General features: G+C 42.2%; 1 protein-coding gene across 1 annotated transcript in view; it reads right to left on the reverse strand.

Moving 5' to 3' along the window:
• Positions 1-18,507, reverse strand: part of LOC111861598 (protein spire homolog 1) — a gene marked incomplete at both ends in the record, with an annotated part of 89,143 nt that extends 70,636 nt beyond the window's left edge. The window contains one exon of the mRNA XM_023846295.1: positions 18,390-18,507. Coding sequence (XP_023702063.1) covers positions 18,390-18,507 — 118 coding nt within the window. The remainder of the gene's footprint in view (positions 1-18,389) is intronic.
• Positions 18,508-18,738: the final 231 nt, after the last annotated feature.

Raw genomic sequence — 18,738 nt, forward strand, 5'->3', positions numbered from 1 at the left:
GGGGGTATGCGGTAGCGTAGTTGGTCGAGACACTGTGCTATAAATTTGAAGGTCGCGGGTTCGATTCCGACGAGGTCACTAGATTTTTCAATTGACCTAATCCTTCGAGCCTCACTATGGCCCTGTGGTCAACTCAGCCTCTAACAGAAATGAATACCAGGAGTCTTCCTGGGAGTAAAGGGCGGCCGGTGGGTAAGGCTGACAACCTCAGTTGGTGGCGAACAGAAAATCGCTTACTCTGTTGCGGTTTCGAACCTTGGCTGTCTAGCCCGTAACCAGTCACTTATTTCATTCAGCTACACCGAAGCAAGTTAATGAAAACTAATTAAATAAGATCCTTCATGAAAGGCTAAGTCACTCAGCTGGTCAATGAATTTTATGAAACTAGGATGTTCATTCCCGTGCTCACTAAAGCCCGCCACTGTACCCTATCCTGGTGCAGTTGTATCTAGCCCACACCTCCATAACTTATATCTTTAAGGTCTATAGTAATATTATCATCCCTTTTACGAGTGTGTTTATGTGTCGAACACTTATTGCTCGAGACAATAGCGGATTGCATAGTTCAACAGAATGAAAGAGAACTGCATTGTTGAAGTTGTTCACATTGGAGTGCATCTGCTCTCATTACAACTGCGCTTCCACACTCGATTCTCAGTCATGCATTATATGCCAGTAAGTACCAATCATCAACTGCTACATGAATTGCATGTACCAGAATTGGCCGCTGGCGGTTCTAATCTGGCAGTAACAGACAATATGAGTGAGCCGTTATGTTACTAGCGGCATCTGCAGACACAGAAACAACTAATTGGTTTTCTTCTTAACCTCACGAGTGTTACACGTTCTGCCAATCCCACTGGGTCCTAATTTAAACTAACTGGTCTCAGTGTGCCGGGATATAGTGAATATAAACGGTGCGATGAAGGGTCAGTCACCCTAATGGCATTACGTAAGGCAAAGAAAGGCAAATCTGTCCTTGTAACAGGTCATAAAGGCCTATAGGGTTGTGAAACTTCGAGGCTCCCATATTTTTTCTATACAATCGGCTCACAGATGGCGGTGAGGTTGTCAGCCTTACGCGCCGGCCGCCGTTTACACCCCAGGAAGATTCCTGGTACCCATTTCCGTTAGAGGCTGAGTCGATCACAGGGCCACAGTGCGGCGGGAAGGATTAGGAAAACTGAAAACATCTAATGACCTCATCGGGACTCGAACCTGCGACCTTCCAGCTTGTAGCATAGTACCTCAACCAACTACGCTACCGTGTGCACCCAAGGGATATAAAGTGACTGCAAATTTAATTCCTCCGTAATAAAAACTTCATTTAACTTAGTCTCTCTCTCTCTCTGGCTCTACAGCCCTTTGAATCTTCGCCACTTTTCCACTTCTTTCTCCTACACACAGTCGGTAGAACTCCTTGAATGGATGATCAGCCCGTCACAAGGCCGCCACCTACACACAGAACAGAATCAACGCATACAGACAACCATGTCTCGAGTGGGGTTCGAACCTACGATCCCAGTGTTCGAGCAGGTGAAGACAGTTCATGCCTCAGACTGAGAGGCCACTGTGATCGGCTCAAATAAATCCCAGCTCTGTTAATAACAGGCAAGCGTTTTCCTTTGTAATGCAAACCTTAACAATTTATCTCTCATCGTGTGAGAATCTGTTTATCCTGTTACTAGATACATTTCTCGTCCAGTCACAAGTTACATAGGACAATAATGCACACAGCGTTTCCATGTCTGTTCAAATATTAGTTCGTACTACAACGGACAGTCGTACATTCCGCTCACAGTCAGAGTATATCAGGCCGGAATGTGGACAGAGGCTGCAAAACTGACGGACTATGTGCCACAACGGCATAATACACGTCACAAGCCATATGTATCAGACAGCACAAACACAGCAAACTTTTCACATTTGCTTTATCACTTCAGGTGCAATATGCTCACTGCAACTCCATGTCACACTCACACAACAAAAAGCATTTCTTATCTTAATGCCAACTTCACCTTCACGTGGTATCCAACGTTTCTATAAATGATACTAAAGGAACTGGGTCATGACTACAGCCACTAAAAGTGGAAGAAACCTTCTCAACCGAATTTAGGTTATGTTACATTAAATTTTAGTTTTGTCTCGAACTGGCTGTTCCTTGGCACTTGTTACTACCTACTCTTTAAACATATTAACGAAAAATTAACGAGTAAATAAAAAAATAGCACAAAATTTCCCTAGGTTATGATCTCCAGCTATTATACTTAGAAGCTTAATACATAAATTAATCTAGAATTCACATTATAGTTTGCAATGCTATTCAATGCTCTTTGCTCGTTTTCCGGTTTAACAGTCTTCTTACGTCGTTTTTATTTCTCATCTTAACTAAAACTGATCCTCGAGTTTTAAACGTGGATTCTGAGTATAAGCAGTAAGTCCGTATGGAAAATTAGTGCTAACGTCTCGATTTCTCTTCGTTTAACAGAGGTGCAAAATTTCACGCAATGTTTCACGTACAGAGGCTTTTGTTTTATTCAGTGGCGAGACGAATAGGGTTACTAACGACATTCTTACGATAACAGGTACCGGCATTTAACTTTTCAAGCTCCGACAACTCAGTCGATTAAAACAGCCCAATAGACCTGAACAGAATTCACGTCTATGAAACACTAGCCAACTTTACTCCTCAAATGAGACCTGACCGCCACTGCGTTGATAGCCGCACGGCAGTTGGAACAATGTCACCAGGTCGCATGGCGCAGTCCGCCGATACCACGTGTAGTATGGTAATGCAGCTTATTGGACAGTACGAGTTTTCTGTATATGAGACAAATTCCGTCTTAAGTGGAACAATTTAATTGTAGTTCTTTCTTCTTCCCTTCCTCTACACTACATGTTTCGGCCCTAAATGGCCATCATCAGGTGTGTATTCTTACGTAGCTGCTACACTGCCCGTAGTTTAAAATTTAAAATCACCAGTCTTTCCAATTGTATGTATGTATGTATAAAATCTTTGTTAACCTACACGCGTCAATTTGATTTCTAAAATTGGCACTTTTTTAAAACTTCAATTCAAATTAAAATGTCTATAAATTTTCTGTTCTTTTTCTTTTTCCAAATTTTTAAAAATTAAAAATTAAAATTTTCTCGGGGTACACGCCCTATGTCTATAGTGCTGCAGCGGCCACTTCTTGTTTTATCGCTGTTCAGGTATTGTTCTGTGTAGGCTCTCTGCGTGTGTCTCGCTGCTTATCTTTAATACGTATTAACTAATTAATATTGTAAACGAGTTTTCTGCTCTGTAACACCGTGTTGTTCGAAAAAAAAAAACGTAATGTTCATAGTTACTGCTGTCAGAACCAAAAATCCAGCAGTGTAACTTACTGCTCAGCCACTGTCTTCCACAAGCCGCCGCTGTGACAGATAGAGGGTGCGGCGCACTGTGACCAGGCCGCAACCACACGCAATCAGGTATGTAATACACGTATTAGTGAGCCGCTGTCTCTGACAAGCCGCCGCTGTGACAGATGGAGGGTGCGGCGCACTGTGACCAGGCCGCAACCACACGCAATCAGGTATGTAATACACGTATTAGTGAGCCGCTGTCTCTGACAAGCCGCCGCTGTGACAGACGAAGCATATGGGACCCTGTCACCAGGCCATAACTACGTGCAGTCAGGTAATGTAGTATTATTCAGCTATTCCTTTACAAGCCGCCGCTTCACAGACGCAGCATCACCAGGTCACAACCACATGCATTCAGGTAATGTAACATTATTCAGCCTCTGTCACTGACAAGCCGCTGCTGAGATGGTGGACAATCGCTAGACCACAGCCGTGTTCAGTGAGCTACTGCAACTTATTGTTCAGTCACTTTCTTTGACCTACACAACAAGCACTGAACAGCAGTCTGGTTAACGCTTAAATCTACAAGTTACGATCCATAACTGATACAGTTATACAGCACAAAACTCCAAATATTAACCAGGTCAGATACAGTTTCTTATGTCTCAAAGACAATAACTAATATGCTAATCAGTGACTGATCTCCGTGTGAAATTGCTGAATGTTATGAGACCCCAATTTATGATCACGGCTTCCTTTCTTCCTGTTTTCTCCTTTTCTAATCTATTGTGAAGGGAATAGAAGTGAACTGATGACATCACTGGAGTATGTTAGACAGCATTCTACAATATTCACATAGAATATTTAAATTACAGCTCCGTCAACAACGCAAACTTTTTATTCCTTAATAATTTCACTTTTTACAACATGTTTCGGCCCCAAACGACCATCTTCAGGCACTTCAATTCGCCATTGGTGGTGGTGGTAAAGATAAGGCATTTCTTGGTGCTACAGACTTTGTCTGAAAGTGCAGTGTCTTCAATACAACGTAAGCCAGCCCTAGTCGCATTGCAGGGCCTTTCATTTCATATCCTTAATTCTTTTCATGTTCCACACAGGCAATGTCTGTCTATGGGGATTTGTAACAGAAAGGATTTTTCGTGATCCAACACAGATAAAATTACAGGAAATACAGGAAAACACTGTTACACGAATATTATGTTTGGCATTATCAACTCGATTGGATATATTTGATATTCATAACGTTTCGAAAAGTGGGTCCGTTTCCGTGATCAAGCATAAGGGGGGGGGGGGTTAGGAAGAGTTAATTCTGATCACTGGAGCCAGTGTAGTCGCCAAAACGTTGTATACATCAGATATACCTCAGACTAAGGAAAAATCCGACACGGTTTTTGTGTTAAGAATAAACCAGGGTCGCCAAGTCTTTAGAGAATAAGAAAAACACCGCATTGTAGATCTGTGGCACAGTATACCATAAGATGGGCTAGTGCTCTAAGTAACTTTGTTTGAACACCTTAACTGATGACCTGCATGTGCCTCTAATATTTTGGCTCTCACCGTGAACAAGTCCAGAAATTGTCACAGCTCTTCTGCGCGGAGCATATACATTTAGGTAAAAATGTATTTAGAGATGCTTCATATTTAGGACCACTTTTTCTGCGTTTTGCAGTATTTAAAAACTATACGTATTTACTTATATTTTCGTCCATGATATGTATGCAGTGTCCGCCTTTTAGTGCCGAAACATGTTGTGAAATAACAAGTGAAATTGAATGCACTAAAAGACGGACACTGCATACATATCATGGACGAAAATCAGTGCAACAGGACGCTAAAATACAACATTACTTATATTTTATTTCACGACGCTTCAAGTTTCTCTGATTATATAACGTAGACTGAAGTTCAGTTAATAATGAACTGGAAAGTATGTAGAACAAAGCGGTAGTGTCCATATTTTGAGATACAGTCCCACTTGCCTTTAGCGACTAAGGATAACTACAGAAACCTCTTTCGGGATAATCAGCTTCCGGCCAGACATTTCAAACCGGGATGTTCCAACTAAGAAGCAGGAACGTAATTCACCCAACTGCAAAGTTACGTTACCGGAAAGTGGCAGCAGGCACTCCTAGGACTATATTTTAACTGGAGGACATATGGCTCACCTGCGCTAATGATAATGTTTCCGTCCCTTCTACTCCGGTCCGTGACTTCCTACTCGTTGCCACCTCATGAAATGAACAGATTTCACTGGTGGGTATAAAAGTAAAGTAAAGCTATCCCTGTAAAAGGTCGTGAAGGCCCATAGGGTTGTGAGACGTTGATGATCCCACGTTATCTAGACAATCGGCTCAAAGATGGCGGTAAGGATGTCAGCCTTAACCGCCGGCCGGGCTTTACTCCCCAGGAAAATTATTTAATTAATTCCTGGTACTCATTTCTGTTAGAGACTGAGTCGACCCAAGGGTCATAGTGCGGCTGGAAGGATTAGGTCAACTGAAAAAAATCAAATCTCCTCATTGGGACTTGAACCTGCGACCTTCCGGCTTGTAGCATAGTGCCTCAACCAACTGCGCTACCGCGTGCCACCCTTGCTCCTTTCCGTAAAAGTAAAGCATGCGTCAAGCTTTCATATTAATACGATGGCAAAAAAATTACTTTCACTGGTTACTGAGCGGTTCCTTAGTTGTATGTCATTAATCAAAACGGCTTATATTTTTTAACATCCGACTAACTGTCTACCCACGGTAATTGTGAAATATAAAATCTCCTTACCGGGTGGCAAGGCCGTCTACGTCACCATGGCCTGGGATCGCTCCAACATTGCACTGCGGCCTAAGTTCGTGACAATTAATGGCCGCGGCATAGCTCAAGTGGGTAGTCGCTGGCTTCCCACCGCGACGGCCCGGGTTCGATCTCGGGTCTGGTTAAGTGGGATTTGTGGTGGACAAAGTGGCGCTGGGGCGGGTTTTTTCCGAGTACTTCGGTTTCCCCTGCCAATCTTCATTCCACCAAATTATCCATCATCATAATCACCCGGGGCAGGTACAATAGGCCAATCAGTGGCCGCCGTGCCGAGTGGACCCAGTTGGACTCCAACCCCCGCTAAGCAAATTAAAAAAAAGTACGTGACAATGGTATATTATTACGACTGACTTTTGGGTATTATCCATCGTCCTACTTTTACTTAAGAGCCATGTTGGATCAGTCAGTATAGCAGCGGGCTGCACGGGAGAGTTTCGATTCCCGGCACGGGTATAATTTTTCTGCTCTCCGCAGCGTTCAGACCGGCTGCCGAGCCTCTATTTCCCAGGGTTAAAGCAGCAGGGGCATTAAGCTCACCACTCACTTCCATCTGGTGCCGTGGTCAAGAATGGTGGATCTATACCTCCACTCCCACAACACGTTTTCATCACGTGAGACTTAATTAAGTATAGGAACAACTTTACCTTTGACCGCCTCTCTGGTCTAGTGCTCAAATTCCTGCATACAGATCCAGAGGTCCCGGGTTAGATTCCCGCCGTTATCAAATTTTGTGAGAAGTAGTGGTTCTGGAACGGGGTCCACTCAGCCTCGTGAGGAAAACTGAGGAGCTATTTCAAGGAAGTAGCTGCTCCGGTCTAGAAAAACCGAGATTAACGGCCGTGGGGGTCCGTTGCGCTGACCACGTGACACATTCTATCCGCAAAAGTTGACACTAACTTCGCCGACAAGCTGTGGTCGCTCGGTCGGTATAGTTCGCTTGCGGACTACAGGCCACGGAATTAACAACTTTACCTTTAATTACTTTTATTTAAAATGACGTTTCGGAGACTGGGCTCTGACTCCGTCCTCAGGTAAAGAACTCACTATTTTGGGGCCAATCGATATAGTCCCTACCTCAGGAGATTGCGACTAGTCCCATCAATTGGGCCACACAGAGCAGACTAATTGCCTGGTGGCGGATATAAAGTCTCCAAAATATCGTTTTAAATACATACAAGACGATGAATAACGCCCAAAGAGTGAATTATTATTACACTGCGGGGTCTCTCCATCATTGGCCCCTGTAGCTGTGGGCATTAAGATAAGCCGATCCTTCATCTGAACAGTCCTACCGATTGCACAAGCGATTCAATGAAACAAGAGACTGCCACTCTTTCTACACCGCTTACTAAACATGGCAGAAGATACCAACTAAGGAAGGACATATTAAATGAGAGGTAACATTTTTATTGAATTCAAGACAGTCCATAGCAAAAAATAATCTACGAAAGAAGTGAAAGGATGAAAAAATAAACGATTAATAGAAAGAGATAAACAATGATTTGACGAAACCGAGAAAGGGGGGTAAATAATGGATTTAAGAAAGAAGGAAATAAAAAATTAATATACGTATTTTAAATCTGACGGTTCAATTCTGACGGTAAGTTATCTCTGTACTCAATCTCGTTACGATAAAGGTCATAAGAGGTCATCTTCTCGTTCGAGACATCTTTACACTCTAATGAAGTGGAAACGGAACACGAAACCTGTCTGGAATTGAACACCGGCCGTTCACACAGGACTATCTTGGACGTCTGTATTTGTGGCAACCCTGTGTTTCGTGTCCTGACTGTATGAACACCTGTTACTTATTACGCGTACATTTAACAGCTCCAACGTAGGTTGCTAATTAAATTAGAAGCTGTTAACACTAACCATAATTATAACTTAACGTGTTTAAATAAACGGGCGTCAATTCTTTGAAGCGTAAAGTTCAGGTAAATAATATTTAACAAGTTCCTAGCAGAATTCACAAAATGGACTCTCCTACTGCACAGATTTCTAACTCGACAGAACTATTACTATCACAGTTTCTCTCTCTCTCTCTTATGAAGAACTCAAGAATTTAAGTTGTTTGTGCATTCTATCTATTTTTATTGCTAGTGGGGTGGGACTAAGTCCCTTGTACTGCGGCCACTTCTGGCCTACTGTACCAGCCCCAGATGACAGGTGAGGGTGATTGTGGAGCAATTGGTGGAATGAAGATTGGCAGGGGAAACCGAAGTACTCGGAGAAAACTTGCCCCAGCGACACTTTGTCCGCCAAAAATCCCACTGGACCATACCCGGAATCAAACCCGGGCCGACGCCGTGGGAAGCCAATGACTAACCGCTTGAGCTATGGCGCGGCCTTGTACTCTATCTAAGGTAAATTTGCTGGATACAGCCATAAAATCTGGCACATATTCCATGTTTGTATTTGTTGGCTTACAGAAGAATGTCTCATATCTGTTATGTACATGTCTTCATTGTTTCTCTCTATACCAAATTTCAAACAACTAGGTCCAGTAGTTCATCAGTTACGGCCAACAAACTGAAAAAAAATATTCGCACGGCCCCCATGTTTTTACTTTACATTCTATGAAAACAAAAGGCTTAAACGAAAATGTATTCTTTTCGAATGTCCATAACTATACATCACTTCAGGGACCTACAATATGCGTTACTAATACTGCTGTAACCTCAAAGTGTCGTGCGTCCATCATAATCCTGTTACTACTGTTTGTAGTAAATTAGAAATTACGAAGTTGGGATCATGTCTAGCGGTATAATGCACATACCAAGTTTCGTCAAAATCTGTGAACTAATTGAAACGTTGAAAAAAGCAAACAAAGAAACACACACAACACGATCATCTTATAAACTTTCTATCTTTCTCTTTTTTTTACATTCAAGTTTACTTCAGTCAAATGTGACATATAATGCCTTCACCACTTCAGCACTTAGTTACCTAAAAACTTTATTAATTTATAAACTTAATACATATATGAATACTTATATAACATAATCTAAAATTAATAATATCTTTACAGAACACATCACCAAAAGGGATAGACGACAATATCCACTACCAAGGAAGATAAAACTCGATCCATATTGAAGAAAGCAGTCTTCTGGGATTTGGCACCGTGTATATGTGGTGTTAACCGACGTTTCGGAGGAACGTATGCCCTCCATCTTCAGGGTAGAAGAAAAAATATAAGAAATCTGCAAGCGAAGAGACCGTGAGAACCGGTAAAAGCAGACTGTCCAAAACGTCGGTTAACACCACATATGCACGGTGCCAAATCCCAGAAGACTGCTTTCTTCATAGTCACCGCCGTGAAAGCCTCAAATCTTACGATCCATATTGGTTCACGAACAAATTTCTTAACGTAAAAATTTTTTACACACATTCATAATATAATTTTAACGTAAAGGAAGGCTGCTGTGGTGAAACAAATTCAATTTTATATACAGTGCAGTGGAAAATTACATTTTTAAACTATCCTTTATGGAACTGACTGCAATTACTTCTAAGTAATATACTTCAAGAATGTTCTTATTATAAAAGTCTAAGTCAAACATCTATTTCAACAATGAAAAATCAACAACTACATATAGTGAGCATCATAAATGTTTAAGTGTATATAGTCTTATAAAAATATTTACGTATTGGTGGGTTCCTGATCGTAGTGGTATACCTCCGATGATGATTCATTAAGAATCGAAACATGTTAGGTAACTAAGTGCTGAAGTGGTGAAGGCTTATATGTCACATTGGATTGAAATAAACTTAATAGTGTGACGGACCGGAATGAAACAAATGAAATTGCTATCTTTCCTTTTTAAGGTAACATTTGAAATATACAGTTTATCGAACCAATGTATACACGGAAATAAATTTCCTGAAGTGCCCTGTATATTCAAGAACTATACAGTAAGAGCGGCAGTCTGTTTAGAAAGTGTACAGAAAATATCCGAGCCCATGAGAACATTTTCGGCATCATCTGTAACGAATGGATGTAAATTTCTGTTCACGAAAAAAAATTCGATTTAACTACCTCCTCGGTTGGCCGAACTGAACACGCATGAATCGACGCACTGTTTGTACATAGCAGGAAAGTTCGAAAATAATCTCCCTATATACAGGCCCTACATTTACTATTTATGTATTTTCCGTCCGACAGTAATCATTATGAACATACACCATCTAGCAATAAGGGAGTAGTCAGTTGACCAGTTGAAATCTTCTAATAATTCAAAAAGTTTCCTTGCATTTTTAACGTGTTAAAAACAAGTGGCTTTGTATTTTCAAACACTGTTCAGTATGGATTGTGATTTAAATTATTTTCTTAGCCTTAACTTTTTACGGTCTATCCAACTTAATTTCGCAACTCGTCTTAAACGTCATTTCGTTAACTGTGATATTCATTCCGTCTTTTGCTTTCGTTGTCCAGCGTTCACTCCCACATAAGAGTGTCAGTAAAGCTAGAACATTACAAATTTGTATTCCTCCCTGTTTCTGGGTTCTGATGATTTCGAAATTTATGCTGACAATGCCTATTGCTTTCAACACGGAAACCTTTGCGTCTCTTTCCTTTTCACATGACAGTGACATCCAAAGTACTTGAATGTGCTGACTTCATACATGAGTTTGCCATTCATCACTATTCTGGGCCGCAAAATACAATTAATTTTTGTTTTCTTTAAATGAATGTTCCACATTTTCCTATTGCTAATATCACTTTACCAGCCGATATCTGTAATTCATCTTCTGAGTTTTTGTTCATCTGAAGGGGGGGGCACGCGGTAGCATAGTTAGTTGAAGTACTATGCTACAAGACGGAAGGTCGCAGGTTCGAGTCCAGAGGAGGTGGATTTTTTCAATTAACCTAATCCTTCCAGACGCACTATGGCCCTGGGATCGACTCAGCCTCTAACAGAAATGAGTACCAGGAATCTTGCTGGGAGGTAAAGGGCGGCCGGCGCGCAAGGCTGACGATCTTGCCGCCATCTGTGAGCCGATTTTCTAGATAATGTGGGAGCCTCGACGTCTGAAAACTCTATGGGCCTCCATGACCCGGTACAAGGATAGTTTTTACCACTTTGGAAAAAAAAACTACGGGCATAAACACAGCATAAAGTTAAAGTGTTTTGCTGTCCTGACGCAGCCCTCTGAGCAGACAGCTGTCACAGCAAGTCACGAACAGGAAACATTTAAATTCAGTCGTCTGAATCACAACGGAATCAAACAAAAAGATCATAAGCTCGAGATACAACAATCAATTTACGCCGATTCGTTGCATCTAGACAAAGCGTTCAAATAAGATCTAAGATGTGGTCTGGTCAGTCCGATTTGATTGCGTGATCGTCTGTTTCCTCTTCACCTCCTTACATCTTGTCCTAGTTCTGGTAAGTGACCAAGAAAATTATTGCTCAGTCATCTGCCTTTGTGAACAGTCATCCTAGGTAGGGTTCAAACTCACGTTGGACTGGTGGAGGGGGGATTCATTTTCTAAGCTTCTTTATGAAATAACTTTAAAATAATACCTCAGTTCAAATATTTATTTATGTACGTGCTTACTCAACAGTCCAAAGGTCAATTATAAAGCAAGCACGAGCAGAAACAAACATAAAAACACATAAATGAGAGATAAAAAAGCAAGGCAACTTGTATAATTTAGACAATAAGAAATTCCATTAGTCCAGTCACTTCATTATAAAACAAGAAGAGAGACCATTGTGGTTCCAAATACATCAACGCCCCTAAAACAACTTTAGCAACTGAAGAGAATCCAGCAGGGCAATTTTTACTTTAACAACAGACACTGAATACAGATGTGCCTGTAGTATACCGAGCAGGAACTTGAAGGCCAACAGTTTCCCAAGGGAAAAGACAGAATTCAGAAGCAATTAAAAATAATAATTAGCAACAACCACAACAACTGGACCAATGACATTGAAAATCGTACTGTCAGATTGCAATTCCATAGCACGAATCGAATCTATCAGCAAGAGATATGTTTATAAACATCACATTGCACGTACATACACGAAGTAAATCTACTACTAGCGGGCCCACGCACCATGAATCAGGTGGAAATCACAACGCGTGGAGAATTTTGCTCGTTAAAAGCATTTTGATCAGTTAACTCATTCTGACGTTATACTAAAAGTGTTTAACGTGAATTCAGACTTAAGGTCCATTCTTTCAAAATGATTTTATGAGCATTCAAACGAAATGTTCAGAACCTTCTACCCTTCCGTCTTCTCTCTAAATCCCTTACTTACTTACTTGGCCGCACCATAGCTCAAGCGGTTAGTCGCTGGCTTTCCACCGCGGCGGCCCGGGGCTGGTCAACTGGGATTTGTGGCGGACAAAGTGGCGCTGGGGCAGGTTTTCTCCGAGTACTTCGGTTTCCCTGCCAATCCACATTCCACCAATTGCTCCACAATCACCCTCACCTATCATCTGGGGCTGGTACAATAGGCCAGAAGTGGCTGCAGTACGAGGTACTTAGTCCCACCCCGCTAGCAATAAAAAAATAATACTTACTTATGCAGCTGAGCCCTTCTTGAGGAGAAGCCAAATCTGTATCTACTCAAGAATTTTCCAGCATTTTATGAAACCCGAAGGTTCATTATGGTGTTCACAAGAGCCCTCCACTGCTCCATATCCTGAGACAGGTCAATCCAATCCATGCTATCCCATCCTATCTCTCTTAGAACAAATAATTTCATAATTATCATGATAATTCCGCAGTGCTATTAGGATAATTCTTTTATATGTTTATTTATTCACACAAATGCACATACCTACCTACCGACCACTCGGCGCTACAGCCCTGTGTGAGCTGTAGTACTCGGAGAAAACCTACCCCAGCTCCACTTTGTCCACCACAAATCCCACTTAACCAGACCCGGGATCGAACCCGGGGCGCCGCGAAGGGAAGCCAGCGACTAACCGCTTAAGCTATGGCGCGGCCCTGTGTGAGCCTTGGCCTCCTCAGCAACCAGTCTCGACAACCAATGCCTGCTGCCATATAAATGGACCCACGCATGATGTCACCCCAGGCTGGTCGTTAGGTTTCTGAACAAAATTCTTTTTACAGGACGAGGTTGTTAGCCTCATGCCCAACCCCCGAAATGGAGGGCCAGGGTGTCTCTCTTAGTCTGGACTCTACCCTTTGACCTTTCTTGCATGGGTGACTCTACCGGTAGTTAAACTACCGCCGGCATAGCTCTCCAGGTCACAAGAGTCACGCAAGTTCCATCACCACGACAAGGTGGAGACACCTTTGGGGGGCATGCACATATGTACGAGTATATTCAATTTCTAGTCATTCGAAAATAATACTACTTTGAAGAATATTGTTGACGAAATTTTACATTCTTTGTATGGATTCTTCATCACAACTGAAACGCACGAAATTGGGGACATATAGTGAAGCGTTCTTTTCTTTGTAATCTGAAACACGACTCCTCACATCTGTTGCACTAAGTCCGAAACCAATGGGCTGCATCTCAGTTATGTAGCTAATACTCTCAGTCTCTTCCTCCGAGGTCAAACCAAATGCCATTTCCCTTTTAAAAATTTACACTTCTCAGATGGGGGTGAAGTCAACAGCCTTTTCTTACGACTGTTGAGGGTGGAATCATGTTCTTGTTCTAGACCTTGTTCATTGCTCACCCGTACCTCAAAAATCATCCAACCGCAGCTTTCATGTCGTTCTTAAAAAAAATCTTTCTTTCTCCTGGTTTGGTGGCAGCCTGTATAACATGCAAACGTACTCTTGTATCAGTACGGACTAATGAATGGTACAGTGTAGAATTTTATCAACTCTTGGCAGCAGCATTTGTTTGCAGTTTCTGATTTGCAGACCGCCTCTGTTCTCTAGTGGTCAGAGTTCCTGGCTACAGATCCACGGGTCCCAGATTCGATTCCCGGCTCTACCAGATTTTCTGAGAAGTGGTGGGTCTGGAACGGGGTCTACTCAGCCTCGTGAGGATAACTGAAGAAATAGCGGCTCCGGTCTAGAAAACCGCGATTAACGGTCGTGGGAAACCGTTGCGCTGACCACGCGACACTCTCCATCCGCTAGAGTTGGTACTAACTTCGCCGACAAGCGGCGGTCGCTCGGTCGGTATAGTTCGCTTGCGAACTACAGGCCACGGAGTTGTGTTTTGCAACCTTTCAAAGTAGTATCCAGTTTTGGAAGTTATGAATCCTACTCCGGACCCCTAGCGCCCTAATGATTGCTGTGTTTACGTCGGACCGACGCGGTGTGATCAAGATGCTGACGGCGTCATTAAGTAAGGTACATGGAACAGGAAGAATATTTAGAAGTGCAAAACGGGCGTATGTCAGTAAAGAAAATCTCATACTGAATCCACTCGTGCACGTCGATTAATTCAAATCAGTAAGCACGTGTATGAACATATTTGCAATAAACTTAAAATGTGTAAGAAACAGCAGCATTGGTTGCAGTCGTTTTATAATTAATTAGATTTCCATATGGTTTGCATAAATAGCGTTACAATATATTCCGCTTTTTTGTATGTTTACAAGGCCCTATGAAGCCTGCATGCCAGGTGACCTATTTGTGTTAGTCTGACGCACAACGAATAATTGTCTGGACACTATGGAATTAATCGGACTGCGAAATTAGCTGAGTTCTTCCTACTCTTATAGCTGTATGTGATGTTGATTTTAACGCACATGTTAAAAGAACCAGAAATCACGCCTTCTTCTTCCGTGGAACCGAGACCAGCAGTCTCAAAATTTCTGCCAATCGGGACTACTATAATGCATTTTCTTTGGAGCATACAATTCGTGGGTGAACTACATTCATAGGTGACATGAAGGCACAACATTCATATTGTATCACATCAGAAACACCCATATTAGAGATGAGACACTCTATTTCTTATTACTAGTGCCATGCGTATTGCCTGCAGTAAATGAGAAGTGTTAAAACTAAAAGCACTAAACACCCAGAATTATTTTCAGGACGTAAAACGAGAATCAAAGATTATATTATGTGTATTTACGAAATTTATTTTCTTCTAACTTTTCTGATTAGGCCCTCTGTCTGCTGGCCATTCAGAATTAATTAATTCTGAAATTACGAACCTTGTAGAGAGTTGTTAGGATTACATGGGCGGGGGATCAGCCCATCGCAAGGCCGCTACCTACACAGGACAACTGCAGAAAAGCATCCATGCCTCTAGCAGTATTCGAGCCCACGATTCCAGTGTTTTTGTGCCTTAGACCGCGCGGCCACTGTGTTCGCCATGTGTGAAGCTGAAGCAAGCTTTTACTCACAAATGACTCTTTTCGGCTGTGTTAATGAGCTGAACGTTTGAATAGGAAGAAACCTTAGAAGGAGACAACTATTTGTCAGCAGGATATGAATTCTAATTAGGAATATTTAAAAAAAACGCTGTTGCATTTAGTTACGAATTTTGACCATTCTTAATATGAATTGAGATGACCACAAAGCACCACTCATTTGTCCATTAATTTTAAATTACTGAATTGCTTGCAGGGCCAGCCTAATAAGCCAGATCGCATACCAACTAACTAAAATATCTACACTAAAATTCAGGATAGACCCAAGGAAACTGCTAACTCTTATCCAATGTTAATGATTACAGCAGCACGAAATTCTTCCAGCTAAGAATAATATAAAAATGTTCAATCATCCTGGAACATCGAAACTCAACTAAAACTCTCTTGGACTGCAAACGGGCTCCGTCATTTAGCCGTGTCACGGACAACGCAGAAAACACAGGTCACGTGATTCCTAGCCAGCGAGTTCATTGGCGCGCTTACTGTTGCCTAGCATGGAGCTATAACATTTGTCCACTGAGACACATTTTCCATTGTTGCACATTGGAACGTGTTCACCGAGCCATTGCATGGAAATGCTTTGAGCAAATCCGTTATAATTGTATCAACACATGTAACTTTTTTTCATTGCTAGTGGGTTCGGACTAAGTGCATTGTACCAGGCCACTTCTGGCCTATACATGTAACTTACTTGTGGTATATTTTGGATTAGAGGTCAGTGCTACTTCAGCGTGTTGTGTAACTATCAATCCAAACAACAGCGTGTGCCCTTGAACGTGGTTCGTCTCACCCTCATATCCTGAATGTGTCACGCTTGCAAGCTCACTTTCCCCAGTGGCGTAAATATAAAGGCAAAGTTTCTCCTGAGATTACTTAATTACGCACAACGCCATGGAGACGCATGGGGGAATGAAGGTACAGCCTCACCATTTTTGACCTCGGCACTATATGTAAGTAAGTTGTCAGCTTCACTCCCGGGGAAAGAGCCATCAGTTCCCATTGGATAGGAGGCTGGGTGGGCCCCAGAGTCGGTCTGGGCGCTGCTGAGAAGAGGAAAATTTCTTGCCCCTGCCGGGAGTCGAAGCTCGTCCGTCCATCACGTAGCCCGTCGCAATACCGACTGAGCTATCATGGCTCTTTCCTCAGTGGCTTACTTACAGATTCTGTGACTAAGCGTATTCAGAGTTTCCTCAAGACATAACTCGTATCAGGTATCCGTGGACGAAGAATCTTCTCACTGTGTGGCAGGTATCACTCATCCCATCTCTATTACACAGCAGAATCAAATCTTAGTAGCAGGAGATCAGCCACTGAACTTGCATTCTTGTCAATGTTAAAAATTGAACAATTCAGCCCAGTGAAATAGGAAGCTCGAATTTTGCTGACATGAGGTACCGCCACTGAAATCTCGACCTCTCGAACGGAAGTCCCAGTGGAGTGACTTCATCACTGTTGTCGCATGAGTGACGATGCGTGTTCGCATAAAGCGATGCGGGTTCTCTTAACCCAGCGCGTGTTTCGTTGTTGGACATACCGCCGCAATATAAATGTTTCTAAATGATTTCTCTGAAAGACACCTCACGAAGTCATCGACTTGCATTTGTGGTGGACAAATTGGGGATGGAGCGGGTTTTCTCCGAGTACTTCCGTTTCCCTTGCCAGTCTTCATTCCATCAAATTCTCCATCATCATAATCACACGGGGCAGCCTACAATAGGCCAATCAGTGGAGCCGTTCCGAGTGGAACCAGTTGGATTCCACCCCCCACTAAGCGAAAAAAAGTCATCGACTTCAAGTTCTGGGACAGGGATGCCAACATTTTCTACTACCACATACAGAATGTACATCAAAACTAGCCCATGTACCACCTAGCTGACTTATTGAGGTATAAAGTTTTGTAAATTTTTAAGACAACTTTACCAAATGGACGCCGACAGTGATCTTTAGTGAGATCTCGGCCTCTGACCCGCTCAGCAATATGAAATGTCAGACCTGAGTAACATTCATCCCATGATCACCTAGACAGGAGCCCGGAATTCTAACTCATGCCTAAATTGCATTTCATTCTTATATTATAGACTTGCGTTGCCTTAGTAGAGCATTAACATCAAATTTTTAGAACTGGAATTCTGTGCAATAGGTGAGTAGGTCTTGTGGGATTTTCCGAGAATTACATATTTTCGGTAGCATACTGGTTTAAAGTGTTCGGAATGTTTTAAGAATTGAACACTGAAACATAGGTGTGAATATAGCAGTATCAATTAAATCGCAGAAATTGAAACAAACTTGTTAGGACTAAATACCTAGTTACTTTATGTACAAATATTTGAAATTCTAGAATGGATTAAGCATGATCAAGTCAAGGAGGATGAGATGGGCAGGGTATATAACACGAATAGCGGAAGGAAAGAAGGAATTCATATAGGATACTGGTGGGAAAGCAGGAAGGAAAGAGGCCGCTGGGAAGACAAAGACGTAGGTGGGTGGATAATATTAAAATGGATCTTTGAGATATAGGATGGGATGGTATGGACTGAATTGATTTAGCTCAGAATAGGGACCAGTGGAAGGCTCTTGTGAACAAGGTAATGAACTTTCGGGTTCCATAAAATACTGGGAAGTTCTTGAGTAGCTGCACAATTGGCAGCTTCCCAATATGGGCTCAGTTCCATGAGTGAGTGAGAATGGATTAAACAAATATTACTTCTGTATAAAGAAGACTGGTCTGAGAACAAACCTGCGTGCCAATTTCCTGTTACATGCTTATATCCCAGACTAGTTCTATTTATCCGTCAGGTAATGGTACGAGGACAACCTGAAAGGTAAAAAGGTGGTATATTCCCGCCATAAAAGTTTGGTGGAATTGGAATTATGCAGCTTACCGGAAGCTGTCATCATGTCTATAAGCCTCTCGAGGTCCGGACTGAGATGTCGCTCCTCTTCTTCGCTCAACCCGAAGTCCAATGCATGAAACAAGACGATTCCCAGGTACGATACCAACTGTAAAGAAAAACAGGAGTTAAATTGAACAAAACCCAAAAACACTGTGCATGATGGGACTCGTGTGTAAGGGGGGTGAGAAGGCAGGAAATTCTGTTATAAATATTTCATATATTTAAATGGGGAAAAAGTTTCCGAATACTAAGAGGTCATGGTTGGTGGTTGCGGACAGTACAGACTGCTCTCATAGGTGAGATGTGTGTGTGTATCGTGGTCTCCACAGAACTGTGA

The sequence above is a fragment of the Cryptotermes secundus genome, unplaced genomic scaffold, assembly GCF_002891405.2.
Source record: "Cryptotermes secundus unplaced genomic scaffold, Csec_1.0 scaffold2716, whole genome shotgun sequence".
Lineage (NCBI taxonomy): Eukaryota > Metazoa > Arthropoda > Insecta > Blattodea > Kalotermitidae > Cryptotermes > Cryptotermes secundus.